This window comes from Astatotilapia calliptera, chromosome 15 (assembly GCF_964374335.1).
Source record: "Astatotilapia calliptera chromosome 15, fAstCal68.1, whole genome shotgun sequence".
NCBI classification, from domain to species: Eukaryota; Metazoa; Chordata; class Actinopteri; order Cichliformes; family Cichlidae; genus Astatotilapia; species Astatotilapia calliptera.
In genome coordinates, this window is record NC_137436.1 from 24,738,852 (window position 1) to 24,759,695 (window position 20,844).

General features: G+C 44.4%; 1 protein-coding gene across 1 annotated transcript in view; it reads right to left on the minus strand.

The window, feature by feature from the left end:
• cd109 (CD109 molecule) overlaps window positions 1-20,605 on the minus strand; it is a 53,395-nt gene extending 32,790 nt beyond the window's left edge. Inside the window, exons 1-15 of the mRNA XM_026143146.2 lie at window positions 20,375-20,605; window positions 19,910-20,035; window positions 19,052-19,091; window positions 18,616-18,697; window positions 18,445-18,538; window positions 17,891-18,023; window positions 16,729-16,838; window positions 16,351-16,620; window positions 15,112-15,213; window positions 14,602-14,664; window positions 14,209-14,382; window positions 9,734-9,886; window positions 1,281-1,370; window positions 772-835; window positions 572-686 (exon numbers count right to left, since the gene is read on the minus strand). Coding sequence (XP_025998931.2) covers window positions 572-686; window positions 772-835; window positions 1,281-1,370; window positions 9,734-9,886; window positions 14,209-14,382; window positions 14,602-14,664; window positions 15,112-15,213; window positions 16,351-16,620; window positions 16,729-16,838; window positions 17,891-18,023; window positions 18,445-18,538; window positions 18,616-18,697; window positions 19,052-19,091; window positions 19,910-20,035; window positions 20,375-20,467 — 1,709 coding nt within the window. The 5' untranslated portion in view covers window positions 20,468-20,605. The remainder of the gene's footprint in view (window positions 1-571; window positions 687-771; window positions 836-1,280; window positions 1,371-9,733; window positions 9,887-14,208; window positions 14,383-14,601; window positions 14,665-15,111; window positions 15,214-16,350; window positions 16,621-16,728; window positions 16,839-17,890; window positions 18,024-18,444; window positions 18,539-18,615; window positions 18,698-19,051; window positions 19,092-19,909; window positions 20,036-20,374) is intronic.
• Window positions 20,606-20,844: the final 239 nt, after the last annotated feature.

Below are 20,844 nucleotides of genomic sequence, written 5' to 3' on the forward strand. Positions count from 1 at the left end.
GCTGGATTATTGTGTAACCTTCGTCAGTGTTTCCTGTATTCAGCAGCTTTCTTCAAGTTTCTCTTTGAAGTGCTATTCTGATACCAATCTCCTCTTTTCATGCCTGACTCTGCATGCCCCACCCGAGGACCTGCTACTGATCTGTTGTGAATGTGGTGTGTTGGTGCGGTGTGAGCGCGAAAAGGAATCCCTGGGAGGAGAAGTCCTGTGTCTGAATTAACCGTGTGCGTTTTCCCCTCACTGCCCTCGTGACCCCTAGAGACCCCAAATCCCTTTCCTTCACCTGTACATAGTGGCACTCGGTGTGAAGAAAATAAACTGCCTTGATATTGCCTTTTGCAGTATTTTAAATGCAACTGTCTCCAAAATAATGTGACCTGTGTTCTTATATCAACTGTTCAAGAAAATTGTGCTTTGCGTGTGTGAAATTCTGGTGTCTGTGTGCTGCAGCCTTACAATTTACATAAAATTTGAAAACTTTTGTTTAAACTCTATTTTTCAATATGTAGAGTAAAGGTCACATGAAACAGCAGGAGGCAACTGTTTCTACAGTCTGACACTGAAATATCACCTGGTGTTTGTGTCCATCCAGATCCAGGTCTCTGGAAAGTACCAACGCACACGTTCCTTTTGTTGCTCTCCACGTAAATGCTCTGTCGCAGTAGTGTAAAACATTATCTCCCCTGCTGTTTAAAAAAAAAAAAAAGTATCAGTCACATTAGCATTACCGATCCACAATGTTTAAAATGTTTGATACTGTTTAACACTTACGGAAGTCGTGCATTATTTGATACGTTTTCAAACTGGCATCAGTGAAAACCACAAGATCACATGACTGTACAAAAAAACAGAACTATCATTACATATTATTCATTTTGAAATAAAGTGAAGACTGTCCATCTTCCCTCAGTGAAAAAGAGGAAAACCAAACCAAAACTCTATGTTATGAGTTATAAGTAATTACAGAAATATTACACATGTCAAAATATTAGAATTATGGCTTTAGTGTAGGTATAAGTGAGTTAAAAGCTCAGGCACCGACTGCTCTGAACACTCAGGGTCACAGTTGTTTCTACTCTTGGATCTGTTTGATATTATATCTGTAAATATGAGCATCTAGGGCACACAATGATCACGGAAGGCCCTCCCATGTCAGAGCCTGTTATAAGATAAGTAAGGATTATTTTGTGATTCAAACAATGCTTCTTGAGTCAAAGAATAGCTGAAAATGAGCAGAGTCACTAAATAAACAGAAGCGATGTCTCTCTGTGGAGGCTAACCTTGAAAACAGAGTGTGGATCCCCCATTTTTGGCGTTTCATTGTTGCCATCAGCCATGGAATTGCCAAACTCCTTCATCTGCTTCATCACCTGAAAATATCACCAGCAATATAAGAGCTGCTACTGTTACACCCCATAAAACCGAACAAAGGAAACTGGGACAGAAACATGTCTAATAAAAAAGTTCAGCCTTGTTAAACTGATACTTGGGTGGGGAGGCAGGTTTGTTTTCCCAGGTGAACATGAAAGGGATCATATACCAGGAAGCATATGATTATAAAAGGCAGAGAACATTTATGGAAGCTTCTAGTATTCACAGGTTACACTGTTGTAAACAATAAAGCATGTTATGTGATCAACAACAGTCAACGTGCTGATTATCAAAAGTCAATGAGTTGCCATCAGTTCATCAGTCATCAGTTGTGAGCACCTCTGTAAAAGAAGACATTTTAGCAGCGTGCTGGGTATGTGTTAACACAATGCCAAAGTTATCCCAGGAGTACACGACCCAGTAAATTCCTTACAAGGTCAGACTGTGCAATGCTCAGAGAAACTGCAAGATATCCAAGAGCTACATCTGAGACTCTGCAAGCATCGATTAGCAAGTTAAATGCAAAAGTTAATGACAGCGCACTCAGAAAAATACAGTGCTTTGCACAGTCAAAGTCTAGATTTAGATCTAGACTTTGACTGGGCCATTTTTTTTTTTTAAACCATCCATTGTTGCCCTGGCTTTATGTTTAGGGTCGTTGTCCTGCTGGAAGGTGAACCTCTGCCCCAGTCTCAAGTCTTTTGCAGACTTCAACAGGTTTTCTTCCAAGATTGCCCTGTATTTGGCTCCATCCATCTTCCCATCATCTCTGACCAGCTTCCCTGTTCCTGCTGAAGAGAAGCACCCCCAGAGCATGATGCTGCCACCACCATATTTGACAGTGGGGATGGTGTGTTCAGAGTGATGCACAGTGTTAATTTTCCACCACACATATCGTTTTGGCCAAAAAGTTCCATTTTGGTCTCATCTGACCAGAGCACCTTCTTCCACATGTTTGCTGTGTCCCCCACATGGCTTGTGGCAAACTGCAAACGGGACTTCTTATGGTTTTCTGTTAACAATGGCTTTCTTCTTGCCACTCTTCCATAAAGGCCAACTTTGCGTATGGACAGATTCCCCCACCTGAGCTGTAGATCTCTGCAGCTCGTCCAGAGTCACCTCTTGGCTGCATTTCTGATCAGCGCTCTCCTTGTTCGGCCTGTGAGTTTAGGTGGACGGCCTTGTCTTGGTAGGTTTACAGTTGTGCCATACTCCTTCCATTTCTGAATGATTGCTTGGACAGTGCTCCATGGGATGTTCAAGGCTTGGGAAATCTTTTTGCAGACCTAAGCCTGCTTTAAATTTCTCAATAACTTTATCCCTGACCGGTCTGGTGTGTTCTTTGGACTTCATGGTGTTGTTGCTCCCAATATTCTCTTAGACAACCTCTGAGGCCGTCACAGAGCAGCTGTATGTACTGACATTAGATTACACACAGGTGCACTCTATTTAGTCATTAGCACTCATCAGGCAATGTCTATGTGCAAGTGACTGCACTCAGACCAAAGGGGGCTGAATAATTACACACGCCCCACTTTGCAGTTATTTATTTGTAAAAAATGTTTGGAATCATGTATGATTTTCGTTCCACTTCACTTTCACGTGGAATTCCAATAAAATTGATTCATGTTTGTGGCTGTAATGTGACAAAAGGTGGGAAGGTTCAAGGGGGCCGAATACTTTTGCAAGCCACTGAATGGGCTGTTTGGAAGAGCTGCCAGGATAAATCGTTTTCTCTTTAAATAGAAAATGCCAGTACAGCTTAGGTTTGCAAAGGTGCATCTGAACAAACCACAAGACTTCAATGTCCTTTGGATAGATGAGACCCAAGTGGAGATTTTTTGGTCAAAATACAAAGCACATTTGGGGAAAACCAAACGCAGAATATAAGCACAAACAACTCATAAAAACTGTCAGCACAGTGGTGGAGGGTTAATGGTTTGGACTTGTTTTGTAATCACAGGACCAGGCGCTTGTGACCTGAACTTCTCTGTATGCTAACCAATTCTAGAGTCAAATTTCAGGCCATCAGTCTGACAGCTAAAGTTTGGCACAAAAACAAACAGGAGAATGGTCCCAAGCAAAGCAGCAACAACAGAATGACTGAAAAAGAAAAGAATCAAAGTGTTGCAATGGGCCAATTAGCATCCAGACCTCAACCTAATTGAAATGCTGTGTTGGGACATTAAGAGAGCTGTGCATAAATGCATACCTGCAAAATTACGATTAAATGAGGCAAAATTGTAAAGTAGAACCGAATCAAGCAATTTAATCGTGAGATAACGTAATCCCTGGTTCTTTGATAACAGAGTGAGGTGTTTCACTATGGGAATCGCCTCGTGACCAACTACGGAAGCTCCAATGACACCACGTCTGTCTATGACAGACCTGTCGAGCCATGCTCAGGGCTCCGCCCCCTCATACTAACACGGCCGACCAGCTCCTCCTAACTCATTCCAAGCAGATTTCTTTCCGTGCCTAAGCAAGGAGGGAAGTGTTGGTGAAACACCTCACTCTGTTATCAAAGAACCAGGGATTACGTTAAGTAACCCAACGTTCTTTTTCTAATTTCGCTCGGTGTTTCACTATGGGAGATATGGCCCACTCCCGGATTGCGCCAGCTCCCGAAGCTACTTTCCAGTGCTACTCCAGGATCTCAGGTCAAACCTGAGGCACCAGAATCCAGCACCGTCTGAGCCAGGGATGACTGTGCAACATCCAGCCGATAAAACCGGACAAACGTGTGCGGCGTAGCCCAGCTTGCTGCCGCACAAATATCCTGGACTGATACACCTCTGAACAACGCCCAGGATGTGGCCACACCCCTAGTGGAGTGTGCTCGGAGTCCCGGGGGGGCCTGCAAGCCCTTACAGCTATAAGCCAGAGCCAAGGCCTCTACAATCCAATGAGCTAGTCTCTGGCGTGATACGGGCCTGCCCTTGTGAGGGGAGGCCCAGGAAACAAACAGCTGATCCGACTTCCTGAATCCAGCTGTTCTGTCAACATAAGTCCCCAAGGCCCGGACAGGGCACAAAGTGTTCAGCCTCTGCTCCCTCTCGGAAGAGAATGGAGGGGGGTGAAAAGCTAGGAGCTCTACTGTAGAGCACCTGTATGATGTTTCCAACACTTTAGGGACAAAGGCTGGGTTAGGCCTCAGGAGTGCTTTAGTGAGTCCCGGGGCCAGCTGTAGACAAGAGGGGTGAATAGACAGAGCCTGTAATTCACTAACTTGCTTGGCTGTGGTTAGAGCCAACAGCAGAGTGGTTTTAAGAGAGAGAAACTTCAACCCCACTGCCCCAATAGGCTCAAAGGGGTGGTGGGAGAGGGCGTCTAAAACGACTGACAGATCCCATAAAGGGACCAGTGGTCTAGAAACTGGGAGCGTTCGACGCGCCCCTCTCATGAAGCGACCTACAAGGGGGTGCTGCCCAGCAGGTTTATCACCAAACCCCACGTGGCAGGCTGAAATAGCTGCTAAATAGACCTTTATAGTGGAAAAAGCTTTCCTTTTGTCCAGCAAGTCTTGAAGAAAACACAACAGCTCCACCACTGAACACTGAAAAGGGATAATCTGCTTTTCATGGCACCACTCTTCAAAAACACGTCATTTACTGCTGTAAATGGAACGAGTGGAGGAGGCTCTGGCATTCTGAATGTTTTCAATAACCTTCGGAGGCATGCCTGCTGCCTTCAAATTCCACCTTTCACGGGCCAGGCCCAGAGAGCAACCTGGTCTGGATGGGGATGGTATATCTCCCCCCGCGCCTGAGACAGAAGGTCCCTGCAGATGGGGAGTGGCCATGGCTCGTCCACCAGAAGCTGGATGATTTCTGCTATCCAGTGTTTGGATGGCCACCGTGGAGCTATTAAAATCAGAGACAGCCCCTGATCCCTCACTCTGATCAGTGTTGGGGAGATCAGGCTGAGGGGAGGGAAAGCATACAGCAGAGTTTTTGGCCATGGATGGGCCAGCGCATCCACGCCCAGTGGCGCGTGTGCGTCTGACAGGGAGAAAAACAGGGGGCACTGTGTGTTTTCTCGCGAGGCGAAGAGATCTACGGCAGCCCGGCCGTATCTCTGCCAAATCTGCTCCACCACCTGTGGGTGAAGCCTCCATTCTCCGAACAGTGGATTTCCTCTGGACAGGAGGTCCGCCCCCCTGTTCAGAATTCCTGGCACGTGAGTTGCCCAAAGGGAGAGGAGCCGAGTGCTGCTCCGCATAATTATTTCCCTGGCTAACCTGTGTAGCTGCCGGGAACGGGTGCCGCCCTGGCGGTTGATATAAGCAACTACAGTGGAGTTGTCTGTTTTCACTAAAACATGTTGACCCCGGAGATACGGCAGAAAATGCCATAAGGCTAGGAGCACCGCACGGAGCTCCAGCACATTTATGTGATTCAGAGTGAGTCTCTGTGACCAAACGCCATTCACTGCTCTGCCCATCATAGTTGCACCCCAACCTGACAGGGATGCATCTGTGGTCAGCGTCACCCTGGATGATACTGCCCCGAGCGGTACCCCCGCCGCGAGAGCTGTCGGGCTCCTCCAGGGCCGGAGAGCCGCGATACATGGCTGCGTTATTTTTACACCACGACTGAGATGTCGGCGAGGGCACAGCTGCAGAGAAGCGACCCACCGCTGAAAATCTCTCATCATAAGCAGCCCCAAGTGTACCACCGATATCACCGAAGCCATGAGGCCGAGGAGGCGGAGACAGAGTCGGAACCGCACGACTTTCCCCAGCTGAAAACGGGAAAGACAGTGAGTGAAGGATGCGATCCTCCGCTCTGAAAGTGCGATACGATAAGAGATGGAGTCTATTCTGAGCCCCAGATACTCTGTAAACTGTGCGGGTTTCAAGTGGCTCTTTTCCAGGTTGATAGTGAACCCAAGCTCCGTGAGGTGATTCACCACCACCTCGGAGTCTTAGATCGCCTGCTCGCACGATCGTGAGCATATTAGATAATCGTCTATGTAAGAGAATATTCTGATGCCGCTGTTCCTTAACGGAGACAGCGCTGCCTCCACACATTTGCTGAACACCCTCGGAGCTAAGGATAGCCCGAATGGGATAGTTTGAAACTCGTACGCTACGCTCTGATAAGCGAACCTGAGATATTTCCTGTGTGGAGGATAAATGGCGATGTGAAAATATGCGTCTGATAGGTCGATTGTAACAAACCAATCGCCTGTGTGAATTGAGCGACAAAGCGTCTTGTGTGTGAGCATTCTGAACGTGTACTTTCTCAAATGCTTGTTTAACACACGCAGATCCAGAATAGGACGGAGCGACGTTCCATCCTTTTTCGGGATGAGGAAATAGCGGGAGTAAAAGCCCTGCTGAGCTTCTTCGCTCGGAACCGCTCCGATCGCCTGTTTGTGTAACAGGGAGGATATTTCCTCCTCCAGCACATTCGCTGAATCGCGACTGGCCACAGAAGCTAACACTTCGCCGAATCTCGGTGGTTTTGCCGCAAACTGTAGTCTGTAACCATGGGAAATGGTTGACAAGACCCAGGGATGAACTGCGCATGCGCGCCACTGCTCCAGCCGCGCTGCAAGCGGGCCTCTGAAGAAGCGGTAGCGTGATGTCACCCCTGTCTCCCGGAAGGAGTTGGGGCTCTCCCCCTCGGGAAGAGCGTGAGCTCACCCCGCTGGGAACAAAGACAAATTGCAGTGATTTTCTTTTGTTTTTATTTTGAAACTGGGGGGGACATTCTGTCCTTGGCAAACTGCCTGGCTGCAGAAATGCACATTTTATTTCTTTTGTTACCCCCAAACCACAGTGAAGTGTCTGATGACTCTGGGCAGTGCTTGGTGACACAGACAGAGTGCTTAGAAGTGTTTGGTGACACTGCGCCATTTGTCCACAAGTCTGTCCTCCCTGAACTGGAGGAGGAGACTGAGAGGGTGCTCCTGGTGAACTGGAAACTTCCGGAGACCCTGAACTTTGGAGTGATTTGGTTACCCCTTCTAACACCTTCCTTCTATTTGGGGAAGAAAAGAGGGGTGACACAGAATGCTGCAGGTGTGCTAGGCTGACCGGGTGTAACGGCTTGTTCTTTGCAGCAACTGCTGCAAAGGAATGCTTGCCCCAAGGTCTTCGGTTCTCTACCTTGGCCTGGTGGGCACCCTGCTGGCCTCCTGCTCCTCTCTGCATTCTGACCCCACTCTGTCTCCCTCTCGCAGCTGCTGCTGTTGCTGCAAAGCCAGCTCTTGGCACCTGCTGGGGCTGAGAGTTAGGTTTTCTGGGTAAGCAGAGATTTAATGCTTCACCCTCCTGCTTTCTGCGGGTGCTTGTTTCTCTCATTCTCTCCAGGGCTGGGCCAAAGAGACCCTTGGTTGGGTCATAGGCTGCATCCATGACCTCAGCCTTCTGAGCATCACCTAGGCCTGACAGGTTTAGCCACAAGGCTCTCTCACCCGAGACTGCAAGGCCCATAACGCGACCACACCCTTGGACTGCTCCCCTGGAGGAGCGAAGAATGAGATCATTAACCACGCAGATTTCATCCCAGAGGGCTGGGTTCGGGGAACCCGAGTCAAGCTGACGGCCCATGTCTTCCAGAATTTCTGCCTGATATGCTGATAGCAGTGTGACTGCATTAAGCGAGCATACTGACTGTGCAGCATATTTGTACATCCTTTGATAAATAGATGCCGTGAGGCGATCTATCTTGTTGGGCAAAGAAATGCTAGAAGAAGCTGAGATTGCCCTGCGGTTAGGGTGAAGGTGATACGCCACTGAAGGCTCCACTGCTGGGGGTGCGGTCAGCCCCAGTTCACCCATCCCCTGGATCTCAAGCTTAGAGCAGCCCTTGGTCGGAAGCTTGCTTTTAAAAGGGCTTGACCAATAGCGACTCATTTCTTTCATGCAGGCTGGGACTGCTGGCAGAAGCTGCTTTGATGGCGGCAAGGCTGGTGGGAGCCTCTTGCCGTCATACAGGTCGCGTTCTGCCCCTTCGGCATCCTGGGCGGCTGGCCATGGGATGCCTAGCTTGGCAGCAACCCGTTTGCAGACCTCGTACAAATTGCTGTCCACCAGGGGTGCAACTTCAGCCCCACTCGGTGGCCTGGACTGCTGGGGAGGAAAGGTAGAGTCATCCTCCTGTTCCTCATCCATGTCCTCCAGGTCGAGGAGGTCGGAGTCGGCATCGCCCTCCGCGTCCTCGCCACCCGGCTCGCCCACGTTTTGATCGAGGAGGTCCTCGAACGATGGGGGCATGAGCGGGGACTCTTCTTCCATCATGTCCGCCCAGCTTGTGGAGGCTCGCGGATGACGGATATCGCTCGTAGCAGTAGCAGCCGACAGGCAGGGGTCCTGACTGTTTGTTACTGCTACTCTCAGCCTCCTTTCCAGGACTTTCTCTGGCATCAAAGCACAGTGTGGGCATCCCTGAGGGTCCGCCAGTGAAGCCCGAGCATGCTTGGCACCCATACAGACGATGCACATTGGATGAGGGTCCCTGCCCGAGATGGTGGCACCGCATGATGCGGGGCACGGGCGGGATGCAGCCTCTTTAGCCTTCGGCTCCGACCTTTTGGCGGGAGTAGGAGCTGTAGACATGGTTAGCGGAAAGGGGTGAGACTAGGCTACACCAGGCTCGTCTTGACACGTTAGCCCGTAAGTAGCTAGGACTAGCAGCGGGTGTTAAATCCGATCTAGTCGTGGCGGGAGTCAGCTCGTCGTGACACGTTAGCTGCACTCCGCTAGCCAATATCGTTAGCAACTTAATGCTAACCGAACCCTAGGTCGACCAACAAGCTAATGCTAGTGAGACGCTAATGTGGTTCGTGGCCTGCTAACAAGTTAATGCTAGCCGGACACTGAACAAACAGCTCGCCATAATGCGTTAGCCCGAGTCACACAACGTCGGCTACCTCGCTAACTAAAACCAGGAACCGCTGGGACAGCTCGCCTAACGCGGTTGCTGTTCCACAGTGCAACTCTAAGTACACTTCTTTCGAAGGACTTACTCAGCACGATCCAAACTGGAACCGGAAAAACTGCGTTCGGCGACGTACTCCTACACGGGACGCCTGAGAACTGTTAAGCAGCTAATCAAGTTAGCCTGGATGCGCTGAGGGAGCTCAAAGTAGTTTCTCACGGGAAGAAAGCGAGAATGAGTTAGGAGGAGCTGGTCGGCCGTGTTAGTACGAGGGGGCGGAGCCCTGAGCACGGCCCGACAGGTCTGTCATAGACAGACGTGGTGTCATTGGAGCTTCCGTAGTTGGTCACGCCGAGGCGATTCCCATAGTGAAACACCGAGCGAAGTTAGAAAAAGAAACGTAGTTTTACTGTCAAAACTTTTATTTTCACATGAATGTATACATACAGTTCTTATCTTAACATTTTACATACCGTCTCCGTGGTGATGTCATTGTCTGATCCCGCCCACTGCGTCGCCTTGTCAACCACCAGGATCCCGACTACTGAGTTGGGCTCCAGTACACTCACATTCAGGGTCACAGTCTCAGCTGGCCTCTTTACAACACTGCTCCAACTAAGCGACACCTGCCAATCACAGGTTGATTAGTCACAAATTTGCAAAAGTACCATTTTACTCGTTATTTCCTGTTATATATGTCCTGCTCTAATGGTGGATGTTCATATTAAACATGCACAAAAATTTTAAACCATAATGTAAAAATAAGTCATCTCTGTGAGCAAAAATGTGAGTGCGCATGCGCCAACCAGCGTGCAGCCTGTTACAGTCGCTCCTGCTTTTCTCTTAGTTTAGCTCTTTTTTCTTACGTATTCTTTTTTTTTCTGACTTGTATTTTCCTCCGTTTTCTATCTCTTACTCAATCATGTGGATTGAGAGAGTTTTTGTTCTTCTGGTGGCCGTGGAACTGTTACTTTTATCATGGAACGGGACCGCGGCACATCTCCTACACGCACGGACTGTTTACTCCAGAGATCAGCTGATCGCCCTGATGCCGGCCGGCTCGCTGGCCAGGCCCGCAGAAGTGCCCGCAGAAGTACCAGCTGAAATTTGGAGGAAAACACATCGGGGATGCAGAGGTCAAGGACAGAAGAGAAGAAAAAAGGTGACGGTGAGACAGCGGAGGCTCGAAGCGAGGAGGAGGTTTAAACCGTGTCTGCCGTCTATCGTGATGGGAAATGTGCGATCGTTGGCAAGTAAAATCGACGAGCTCTCAGCACTGGTACGGAGTCAGAGGGAATACCGAGAGTGTAGCCTGATGTGTTTCACCGAATCATGGCTGCACCAGGTCATTCCCGATGAGAATGCTTCCGTGGAAGGCTTCCACACTGTTCGGGCGGACAGGGACCGCATCGCTAGCGGTAAGCGTAAAGGAGGTGGGCTTGCTGTTTTAGTTAACAACCGGTGGTGTAACCCTGCCAACATAACAATCAAAGAAAGGATTTGTTGCCCGGACACTGAACTGTGTGCTGTTGGACTCAGGCCGTATTATTTACCCAGGGAATTCTCTCACGTCATCTTGGTGGCTGTTTATGTTCCCCCCTCTGCTAACCCCACAGCTGCATGTGACACTATCCACTCTGCCATAGCTCGGCTACAGACTCAGCACCCGAGTGCCTTTATTGTGATCTCGGGTGACTTCAACCATGTATCACTGGACAATACACTACCAACATTCAAACAATATGTGGACTGTCCCACCAGGGGAGAGAAAACTTTAGACTTACTGTATGCTAACGTCAAGGATGCATACAGCTCCTCCTCCCTCCCCCCACTTGGTAGGTCAGATCATAACCTGATTCACCTCACCCCCCGCTATGTGCCAATTGTGAGGAGGGAACCTGTGACCACCAGGACTGTTAGGAGGTGGTCAGAGGAGGCAATAGCGGAACTACAGGGCTGTTTCGAGGTGACCGACTGGGAAACACTCTGTGAGCCTCACGCCGAGGACATCAATGGGCTTACTGAGTGTATCACAGACTACATAACTTTCTGCACCGACTCCATTGTTCCAGCTCAGACTGTTCATTGTTACCCAAATAACAAGCCGTGGGTGACTAAGGACATCAAAGCCCTCCTCAACAACAAGAAGAGGGCTTTCAGAGGGGGCAACAAAGAGGAGGTGAGGAAGGTCCAGGTGTTACTAAAGGACAAGATCAGAGAGGCTAAGGACAATTACAGGAGGAAGCTGGAGTGGAAACTCCAGCAGAACAGCATGAGAGAGGTGTGGAGGGGCATGAAGACCATCACTGGATTCAGGCCAACCAACAGCAGGGGAGCTGAGGGAGGTGAGAATAGAGCCGACGAGTTGAATCTGTTTTTCAATAGATTCGACACCACAGTGTCTGCTCCCACCCCCACAACCTCACCTGCAGTCAGCCTGGAATCCAGAGCCACACCACTGTGCCAGCCTCTCTCTTCACATGTTGCCTCCTGTGAGATTCCTGACACCCCTCCCCCACCCATCACCTTCACTCAATACCAGGTTGAGATGCAAATGAGGAGACTTCACTCAGGCAAGTCTGCTGGACCAGACGGAGTGAGTCCCCTTGTCCTCAAGGCCTGTGCCCCCCAGCTGTGTGGAGTCTTTCATAAACTGTTTATGCTGAGTCTGAGTCTGCAGAGGGTCCCGGTGATGTGGAAGACATCATGCCTCGTCCCTGTACCAAAGACGCCTCGTCCCAGTGGCCCCCAGGATTACAGGCCCGTGGCACTGACCTCCCACATCATGAAGACCCTGGAAAGGCTCATCCTGGACCAGCTGCGACCCATAGTAAGACCACATCTGGATCCCCTTCAGTTCGCTTATCAGCCTCGTCTCGGAACAGAGGACGCCATCATCTACCTGCTCAATCGTGTCTACACCCATCTGGACCAGCCGGCGAGCACTGTGAGGGTCATGTTTTTTGACTTTTCCAGTGCTTTCAACACCATCAGGCCGACCCTCCTGGGTGATAAGTTAGCAGCGATGCAGGTGGATGCTTCTCTGGTGTCCTGGATTGTTGATTACCTGACAGGAAGACCACAATATGTACGTCTCCCACAGTGTGTGTCTGACAAGGTGATTAGCAACACAGGGGCACCACAGGGGACTGTCCTCTCCCCCTTCCTCTTCACCCTCTACACCACAGACTTCAGCCACTGCACAGAGACCTGCCATCTTCAGAAGTTTTCTGATGACTCTGCGGTGGTTGGATGCATCAGCAGGGATGATGAGACAGAGTACCGGGCTGTGGTCGACTCCTTTGTCACGTGGTGTGAGCAGAATCATCTGCAGCTCAACGTGGCAAAGACCAAGGAACTGATCGTGGACTTCAGGAAGACCAGGAAACACTTGACCCCTGTTTCAATCCAGGGGGTCAGTGTTGACATTGTGGAGGACTATAAATACCTTGGAGTACACATTGACAATAAACTGGACTGGGCTAAAAACACCACAGCACTTTACAGGAAGGGCCAGAGTCGTCTCTATTTTTTGAGGCGACTGAGGTCCTTCAACATCTGCCAGAAAATGCTGAGGATTTTCTATGAGTCTGTGGTGGCCAGTGCGATCCTCTATGCTGTTGCATGCTGGGGGAGCAGGCTGAGGGTCGCAGATGCCAACAGACTTAATAAACTGATCCGTAAGGCCAGCAATGTTGTGGGGATGGAGCTGGACTCCCTCAAGGTGGTGTCGGAGAGGCGGATGCTGTCCAAGATAAAGACAATGTTGGATAACACCTCCCACCCACTCCATGACATGTTGGTCAGTCACAGGAGCTCGTTCAGTGAGAGACTGAGATTACCGAAAAGCACCACTGAACGACACAGGAAATCATTCCTGTCTGTGGCCATCTCCCTGTACAACGCATCCACTTAACACACTGTTTGCTGCTACAACTACACATGTTTCTTTTCCAAATATTTATTTATAAGTGACTTATGTATGTATGTATGTATATATATGTATATATTGTACTATTCTTAGTTAGCGTATTGTCTGTCTTGTCTTAATGTTGGTTTAAAATGGAGCACTGTAACAAAAAATAATTTCCCCCAGGGATCAATAAAGTATTCTGATTCTGATTCTGATTTCAAAATTCTGAGGTTTGTTTTTTGTTTGCTTTTTTTTTTTCAACTCTTTGATGTGTATGAAATCAGTGAAAAATAATGTGCCAAATGTGGTCATCTTAGGCGCAAACGTCCTGCCTACTAATTAGACAAAGTCAGCCTGAAAAGCTAAAAGCAAGACCAGTTTAAGAAAAATAATTATAATAATAATTATTTAGAACTTTAATAAAGTCAGGGAATAAGTCAGTTAGGATATTTAGGAGTTACGTATAAAGGTCCAGTCAGACCATCTTTTAACATAAGAAATATATTCACAATAATATAATAAAGAAATATTATTCCTGGTTGTGAACAGATAGTCACAGGATGTTCAGAGACACACACTAGCATTATGGCACAGGGCAGCAGAAGATATAAACCTCATTGGGATAAGAAATGGACTCCAGAGCAAGAAGACACCAGTTCATGTTACCTTTGCAGGTTGTTGTCTTTTCATGAGCTTTTAGGCTTTTTCACAAAATACAATATTTTGCTTGTTTTTCTAATTGCTAGATAGTCAAAGAAGGACACCAGGCAGAGGGCAAACGTATTTCTCCAACACTTACACAACTTTCATTCAACTATTCTTTTCTTTTTCTTCTTTTTTTTTTTTACTAAGACTAGACATTGAGAAAAGATGACGGTTACTCACTGCTGAAATGTTTGCTGGGAAATTATTATCATGTAACTTGGATTGTTTTTTCTTCACCGTTTTTTCCAACTTCATAACCTCATATTCACACAATTCAAGAGACAAATTAGTTTATTTTTCAAAGAAAAAAATGAAGAATGAAAAAATCACCTGGTTTTGTAAAAACTGCCTGATTGGCAGCTGGATTGCATCATTGATGACCTCTCCGCTGGGGTGCACACAGTAAACGATGATGCAGGCCAGAGGAGCCCAGGAGACTTCTGGGACCAGAGTCAGATCAGGAGAGCCTTTCCCGGCAGAAATCGCCTGTCCTCTTGACTTCACCTTTACACACAAGATACAGACGGAAGGTCTTATAAGAAGCTGAAAGCATACATTCGTCTTTCTTTGCTTACAGCAATAAACTGAATACTTAAAACTTCTTGTCACCACTACTGGAAAACAAACAACTTTCAACAGTTGGAAATGTGCTTTATTTAAATATTAATCAAATTAACTACAAATTTGACAAAGTGTAATAATATTTGATGCTTTTTTTCATACCAGGTAGTGAACCTCATTCAATGGAAAATTACTTTCAATGTGCAGCAGAAAGGGCGAACCAACCTGAAAGAAGGTCAAATGGTGACGTTACGTATGAGTATAAATGTTCTACAACCACAGTCAGTAATTGGCTGTAAATCTGTTTTTTGAAGATCTACACTGGACGAGTCATTCTAGAAGCCTCACCATCTTCACACAAGCAGTCACTTGGAAGCATTGTACAGCGCTTTGAGGGCCCCGAAAAGCGCTATATAAAATGCAATCCATTATTATTATTATTAACTAAGTTAACTTTAATTTGAATCATAGGCAGGACATAAAAACTGAATGTTTATAATTACTAAGCAAATGTAAATGAAACAAATTGTTATAATGAACTCAGTGCATGTGATTGAGGTGTGTTGAAAGGACATCTAAGGTAACCATAGACTATTTTGGCATATTACCTGCATGTTTACAATGCTGACACAAAGGTAATTTTAAATAGTTCCTTGTATTCTTCAGCTTTACCTCTGGAGGTGTGAAGGGTTTCTGAATCTGCAGGTAGCTCTCACTGGGGGATGTGTAGCTTCGCTGTATATATAGATTGCTATGGCTGTCCTCAAAAGAAGCCTGAGAAGAAAAAGAGATACCAAAGATTTTAAATGTAATTTGAAATCATGATCATGCTTTTGGGTTTAATTTCTGTTTTAGTTAACACGTAAATATTTTTCATATTAATTTATTTATCTATTCAAGTGTAATTTCTTTTGTACGTGATTTTCTTGTCAGGTGTGGATTTTTCACAGTAGATTACTTTATTCTTGCCTGTAGCTATTAGCACTCTCCACCTAGCAACTACAGAATAAAATAAGCCTTTAGCTTTTTAGGTACAATATGTGAGTTGTAAAATCCTGCTGCTAAATAAAAATACATTTAAGCAAATAAATGATAATATCACAAAAAAAACCCACACAAGATAAACAATATTAAACAAACATGTTGTGCTTTTTCTTGTTAGATATTAAATATGATAAAATCATTTTTCATTATACAGTTACGTTTAAAATTTTGTTTTGTGTTATGAATATAGTTAATGCAAAATAAATCTTTAAAAATCACATAATTCAGTTGATATTCAGAATTATCATAACACCCTGATATAATAAAGACATATATTCCAAATTTTTCACAAGTTATACTTAGCCTATTTTCTAAATTAAACTTAGAATTGAAATTAAATTAGCTTTCAGTTGGCCCCTGAATTGGTAAACACATAATTTTGTCCCTCTTCTATGCAGATGAGACACCAATTTATATTTCAGCGTAGTGCAATATGTCCTAAGACTTTAATGCATTTTGCCATTTCTTTCGATATAAATACATAATATTGAAAAAATATCAGCAGATGTCAATGATCTATCTACAGAGTATATTTGTTCAATTTAATGTTGACCAGTACATTTGAAATCATATGTTTAGCTGTGCAGTGACTCATTTGTTAATTAAAATTTAAATATAAAATTAAAAGTTAATTGAAAGTACTAATTCTGTAATTTTTTTTTCCAAAATTGGATCCTAAATTAAGAAATAAGCTGTGTCTGAAAGCAAAGGCTAAACAGATAAAGTAAAACAATAATAATTTTCAAGATTTCTTAACAGAACTAAAGGCCTTGTTACTTAATCCCACATCCAGACATTTTAAAGTCAAATTTTGAAATAATCTGTCTTATAATATTTAGTCAATGAGGGTATTATTGTATAACTTACATCAATACTGAGCATGTCTGTTTCACTCGTGATTTCAACGCTGAAAGGTATGAGTCCATCTGCAGGGACAGGAAACTTCATTTCTTTAGGTAGCATCTCCTTTGGACTTTCTGAAGTTCCTGAACTGTTCGATGTTTTAGGCTCCGTGTCTATCACCATGTCTCCGATCCAACCCCAAAATCTTTGCTTTTGCTGAATCACTGAAACTTCAACAAAGCTTTGGCGATCCTCCAGTGACAGTGGCTGATTGTTGTATGTAGATATTTTCAGCTACAAAATTAGAAAAAAAAATTAGCATAATTGTTTTACATTAACACTGGAATATCTGTTATCTGTACAGCTCAGACTCTGCATTTCACTTAAATGCTGCCTTCTTACCCTGGCGCTGAAGGTTAAAGAGGGCCTCAATAATTTGTGATATTCTTCAAAGGAGACTTTATATCTGGTTTTTGACAAACCTACTGTTGCTGTACTGTTATATGTAATGCCTGAAAAATGAGACGTAGTCACAGGAGTCAGCACCACAAACAAGAACAAAAGCTGGTTAGATTCCAAAAAATAATGTAGACTATCTCCCTGACTTTGTAATTAAAAAAAACTATAGCAGTTTAAAGTCCCACAGTAGAGAGCAAATGCAATGCATCTGGGAAAAAAAATACTCACAGCGCTTCACTTGTTTCCCATTTTGTCATGTTATAGCCTTATTATCATAAAATAGATTAAATTCATTTTTCACCTTGTCATTATGAGGTACACACAACACCACATAATGACAAAGTGAAAGAAGTTTGCTTAAAATTCTGGCAAATTTATCGTATGTCGTGATATTCAAAACGTGCAATGGTCCCATTAACACTATGCATCACATAGCTGTGTGTGCATGTCAGGCCAACCAAGCCACGAAGTCCTAGAGATTGTCTGTAGACCTCTAAAATTGTAAAGAGGCACAATCTGGGGTAGGGTACGGAAAAAAAGTATTGAAGGTCCGAATGAGCACACCGACTCCCCCCATCCAACCTAATGGTGCTTGTGAGGTTCTGTAAAGAAGAATGGGAGAAACTGCCCAGAAATAGGTGAGCCAAGCATGTGGCACCATAGCCAAAAAGACTCAATGCACTTCAACAAAGTATTAACCAAAGGCTATGAATACTTATGTACATGTCATATTTTTGTCTTTATTTTTAATAAAGAATAAAAAAACTTTGCAGAATTTTCAAGCAAATGTTTTCACTTTATCATTACGGGATATTCTGTGCACAATTTGGGGGAGAAAATGATGTTTTAATTGTATGTAAATAATGTAAATATTGTAATACACACTAATTTCACAAAAATATGAGCTTGGACACTGCCTCGAATAAAACTCTACACCTGGAAATGCTGAAACTCAGAAGTTAGAACTACTTAAAACAATATCTGAAATACATGCATACATAACATAACAAAAAGTAAAGAAATAAGCTGTAAATTGTCACTTCTGATCTGTACAACCAATCTTTTGGTATTTCAAGTTAACATTTATAAATAAAATCTGAATTACCTGTGAGGTATTCAGTCACATGAGCCACAACTGTTACGTCCTCAGCGTTTCCCTCGTAGTACATCATTTTGGAATCATTTCTCATTTGGAAATAATCAGGAGCATCAAATGTGAAGCTTTCAGTACCATCAATCTGATGAAAAGGAACACTGTTAATGTGTTAAATCTATGATGGTTAAGTTTAAATAAACTGTATATTCTCAAATGTTGTAATCAGGACAGGAGTTCTTCAGTCAAAAATGATTTAATCAATATAAAGAGAAGGTAATTAGTAATCTTAAGCGTGATATATTGCATATATCATGCATGTTGCATTATTAGTTTACGAGACAGTATAAATGTATGTTTATACTACATTTAGAGATATTTTTCACTGTGTAGAAAACTTAATATTTAGAAAAAATGTAATTAAAAATGCTTTCAGTCTGTAATTTTATTTTAATAGTTTAAATAAAGAAAATAAACAAGTTCAGATAGTGGGAGAGCCTATAATGATAACTGTACAGCTGAATATTAAAGGAATAATTACACAATGATTCCACTGACATACGAACCTCTCTGTCCTCATAGTAAAACTCGACAGTACCGTGAAAGTGATAAATGAACGTCATATTCAGGTGTCCCTGAACGGACTTCCCGTAAGTGTACCTGTGGATGGAAAGATCATAAATAATCCTGAGGAGCAACTTCATTCACACACAAACTGGATCAAAGCCAAGTCTCACTTTGCTGTGATGGAGCCCTCCAGAGGGTCCTCACGGTAAATGACATCCGGAGCATCGATCAAAACCTCAAACTTTGGCAGCACTGCAACCAAAAGATACACACACATGTTGGATATTCATATCTTGTGGGGACATCTAATTGACATAATGCTTTCCCGAGCTGCTTACCCTAATGAAATACGAATGCCTAACCCTAACCCAATTGTAACCCTGTTACTAAAACCACATTTTGAGTCTCAAAAATGCCTTCAAACTTGTGGGGACCAGGAGTTTGGTCCCCATAAGGACTGTTGGTCCCCACAAGTATAGTAAACTTCCTATTTTGGTCCCCACAAAGATATGAATACACACTCACACACACAAAATTAATATGTGTTTTTATTCTTCAAAAGGAGGAAGCTGTTCATGTAATGCTGGATAGAGAAAACATCCATACCATATTGAGCCACAGTGAAGTACTTCACACTTGAAATGTCCTGCAACACACAGAGGATCTTTATAACATCATCTCTCTTTGTTCTTTTTATAAGGAAAATCTATTCCTTCATTCTTTCACTCAGTCTGACTTTAACTGGTGTGTATAAATGTTACAGCCACAGAAGTCCCCTTCACATTCACAGCACGAGTTGTGAGTTACTGAAACTTAAGAGTTTTTTTTATGAAAGGGACTCTTGCCTGTGCTGCTATTTATCCATTCAATTGTTCCGATGGAATCTGCCCTGTTACAGAGTTATCCACTGCAGAGAGGTCCGATTACTCTCGTCTTTAATCACGCAAGATCAAATACATTTAAAAAACGCAGCAGTGATTTCTCTGACCAGAAATCACGCACAAATATCAAATAAAAATATCCAAGAACCAAAAAATATTTAGATTTTGTACTTTTGCTTGTCTCCAAAACAAAGGGTTAGGGTCACCAGTGATGAGAAGGTTAGTATAAATCAAAACTACGAGTAAATCAGGTACGAGCAACACTGACATACTCTTTGAAGCAAAGATGAATAAGTTAAAGGAAATGATTCCATATGTTTTTAAATGTCTTAATATATCTTGTTAGGGAATCAGCCTTATATTTTAATGCAAACCTGGAGATGTGGAGGTGAGACATTTTTCATACTGTGCATTAATTATAGGTTTCCTGTCAAACAGATTAGTGCCACTGACCGCATGAATGTCTTTGCACAAAAGATCTGACTTTGGCAGAAGCAATCAGTGGTCAGGTGGATTAGATTGAATTATCAGAGGCCTGTCCAGCTTAATTACCCTGCAGAGGTTCACCTGCTAAAGGACTTACTTTGACTGTAGCGATGATGGTCCACTGACCCAGAGGAGGGTTTTCAGACAGCTGAAACTCTTTGGACACAACGCCAAGGACGCTGTCTGCAGCCAGCCACTGCCTGAGCAGGTTTCCCCTCGGATCCTGGACCAAGAAAAAACATGCTGATCAGACGATTTTCAGAATTTCAGTTTGTGCTTTGAAAAACGTCCAACAAGTTTACAGGCAAGTGACTGATTTAGCCACCAGTGCTGACGAATGCTAGTGAATGCTAGTGCAAAGTTCATGGCTGGAAATTCATTAATTAAAATGATGCTGATATGAATATGAAGCATGTGTAATAGAATTAACTCATAATCCAATCAACCAGACGCAGAAGTTGTCCAAGTAAAACTCCCCTGAGATCTTTTAAAAATAGTCTCTGATCTTGCCCTCTTGTCCTCTCTTTCTTCCATGGTTTTGGTACAATAACATCATTCTTACCCTGATGATGATGTCCACGGGGCTGATGAAGGGCTTCCCATCAGAGTGAATGGAAACAACTCTGATCTTCACCGCCTGCCCAGGTAAGTACATTACTTTGTCTGTTTGAATGAAGGTGGCGATATCTTCAACATCCAAGTGGAGCTTTGTGAAGCTGGAGAAAACCTGGACTTCTCCTCTGTGACCTTTGACCTCCAGTATGTAGGCCTCCCAGTGATTGGGCTCGCTGTCACTAATCTGCAAGAATTCAACATGGAAGGAAATTCATCAACACTTAAATGACAAACAGTCACTTTATCATCTTAACAAATTTAATCTGGCATACAGAAAGAGCAGGTTTTGAAAACGCTCCAAGTTTAAAGTTTAAAGTTTCTCGGGTGTAATCTGAACCGTGGAGGACTGAGAGCTCGCCTGTGGTCCAGATGAGAGAATTAGCCAAAATCTGCTCAACATCCATTTGAATTTTACCT